The sequence below is a fragment of the Orycteropus afer genome, unplaced genomic scaffold (genome assembly GCF_000298275.1).
Source record: "Orycteropus afer afer isolate SDZICR_OR568_19922 unplaced genomic scaffold, OryAfe1.0 scaffold00072, whole genome shotgun sequence".
Lineage (NCBI taxonomy): Eukaryota > Metazoa > Chordata > Mammalia > Tubulidentata > Orycteropodidae > Orycteropus > Orycteropus afer.
This window is the reverse complement of record NW_006921659.1, coordinates 7,750,130-7,751,227: the sequence shown is the minus strand read 5'-3', so window position 1 is coordinate 7,751,227 and position 1,098 is coordinate 7,750,130. Positions and strand designations below refer to the sequence as shown.

General features: G+C 56.7%; 1 protein-coding gene across 1 annotated transcript in view; it reads left to right on the top strand.

The window, feature by feature from the left end:
* The first annotated feature begins 408 nt into the window (after nucleotides 1–408).
* Nucleotides 409–1,098, top strand: part of CRYBG1 (crystallin beta-gamma domain containing 1) — a 314,284-nt gene continuing 313,594 nt past the window's right edge. Inside the window, exon 1 of the mRNA XM_007940839.1 lies at nucleotides 409–572. Coding sequence (XP_007939030.1) covers nucleotides 409–572 — 164 coding nt within the window. The remainder of the gene's footprint in view (nucleotides 573–1,098) is intronic.

The following is a 1,098-nucleotide window of genomic DNA, read 5'->3' as shown; positions in this document are numbered from 1 at the left end:
GCCCAGAGGTGGGGGTGCATTCTCAGAAGACGTGGTTCTTAGTATGTCCAGCAGGTGTCGCTGGCCCACTGCCTCCAAGACGCGGGGCGTGTCTGCCCTATACTGCGGACACCCGGAGCGCGCGCCTCACCTGAACTGGCGCCCGGCGCCGTCAGTGCCGCGCGGGGGCAGTGTGCAGCTGCTTGGCTGCTGCCGCCGCCCAGAGGGCTCCAGTTGCTGTGCTGCTCGCAGTTGTCTCTGTCCTTGTCCTCTAACCCTTAGCCGTCCCCTGCGCGGGCGGCGAGGGGGCGGGGTCCGACGGCGCGCTGGAAAAGGCGGGCGACCTGGTGCCCAGGTATGTTCTTCCACAAAGGTCGAGCGTCCGAAAGGGCAGCATCTGAGCGGCTGAAGGAGGAGGCGGACGAGAAGATGCCCCTGTCGCCACCACCTCAAGGGTACTCTGGGGAGTTTAGCCCATCCAGGGCCCCCAAGAAGCATAGCACCTTCCACATCTGGCGCTCCAAGAAGAAGACGCCGTCAAACTGTGGAGTGTTCATTCCGCACCCGCCCCATGCACCCGTCGGTGAGGCCAGGTAAACTGCTAGCTCCGAGCTCTCCAGTCTTTCCTCCTGTTACCTGATCATGAGTTCTCTCCACCGTCGGTTCCTCTAGTTCCTGCTCTGGCAAAGCCCTGGGGTCTCCGTTTCCTGGAAACAGGAGTGTAATGCGCTCAGATGTGGCCACTGCAAGTGACTAGCTTTCTCGTGGCCTTTGGGGCTAACTGAGCACTTGGGAGAGAAATTTGTGCCCATCCCTGTGACTTTTATTTCCACTCTACGGAAGTTATCTACTCTGTCGATGTATTAGCTAACAGGAGCTGGAGGGTAGTGAAAGGTTATTACCATAATGAATGGTGATAGGAACTCTACCTTGGTTCTATACTTTTGGTAATACTACTTTTATTCTGAAGATCTCCAAACACCCTCACAGATAAAATACTTCAATTATCCTCTCATGATCAGAATGCAGAAGGAAGTGTCAGGGATGGTTACCCCCCCCACCCCCCGCACCCCACCCCACCCCCATTTTAAGGATGGAGAAACTGAGAAAGGCTAAATG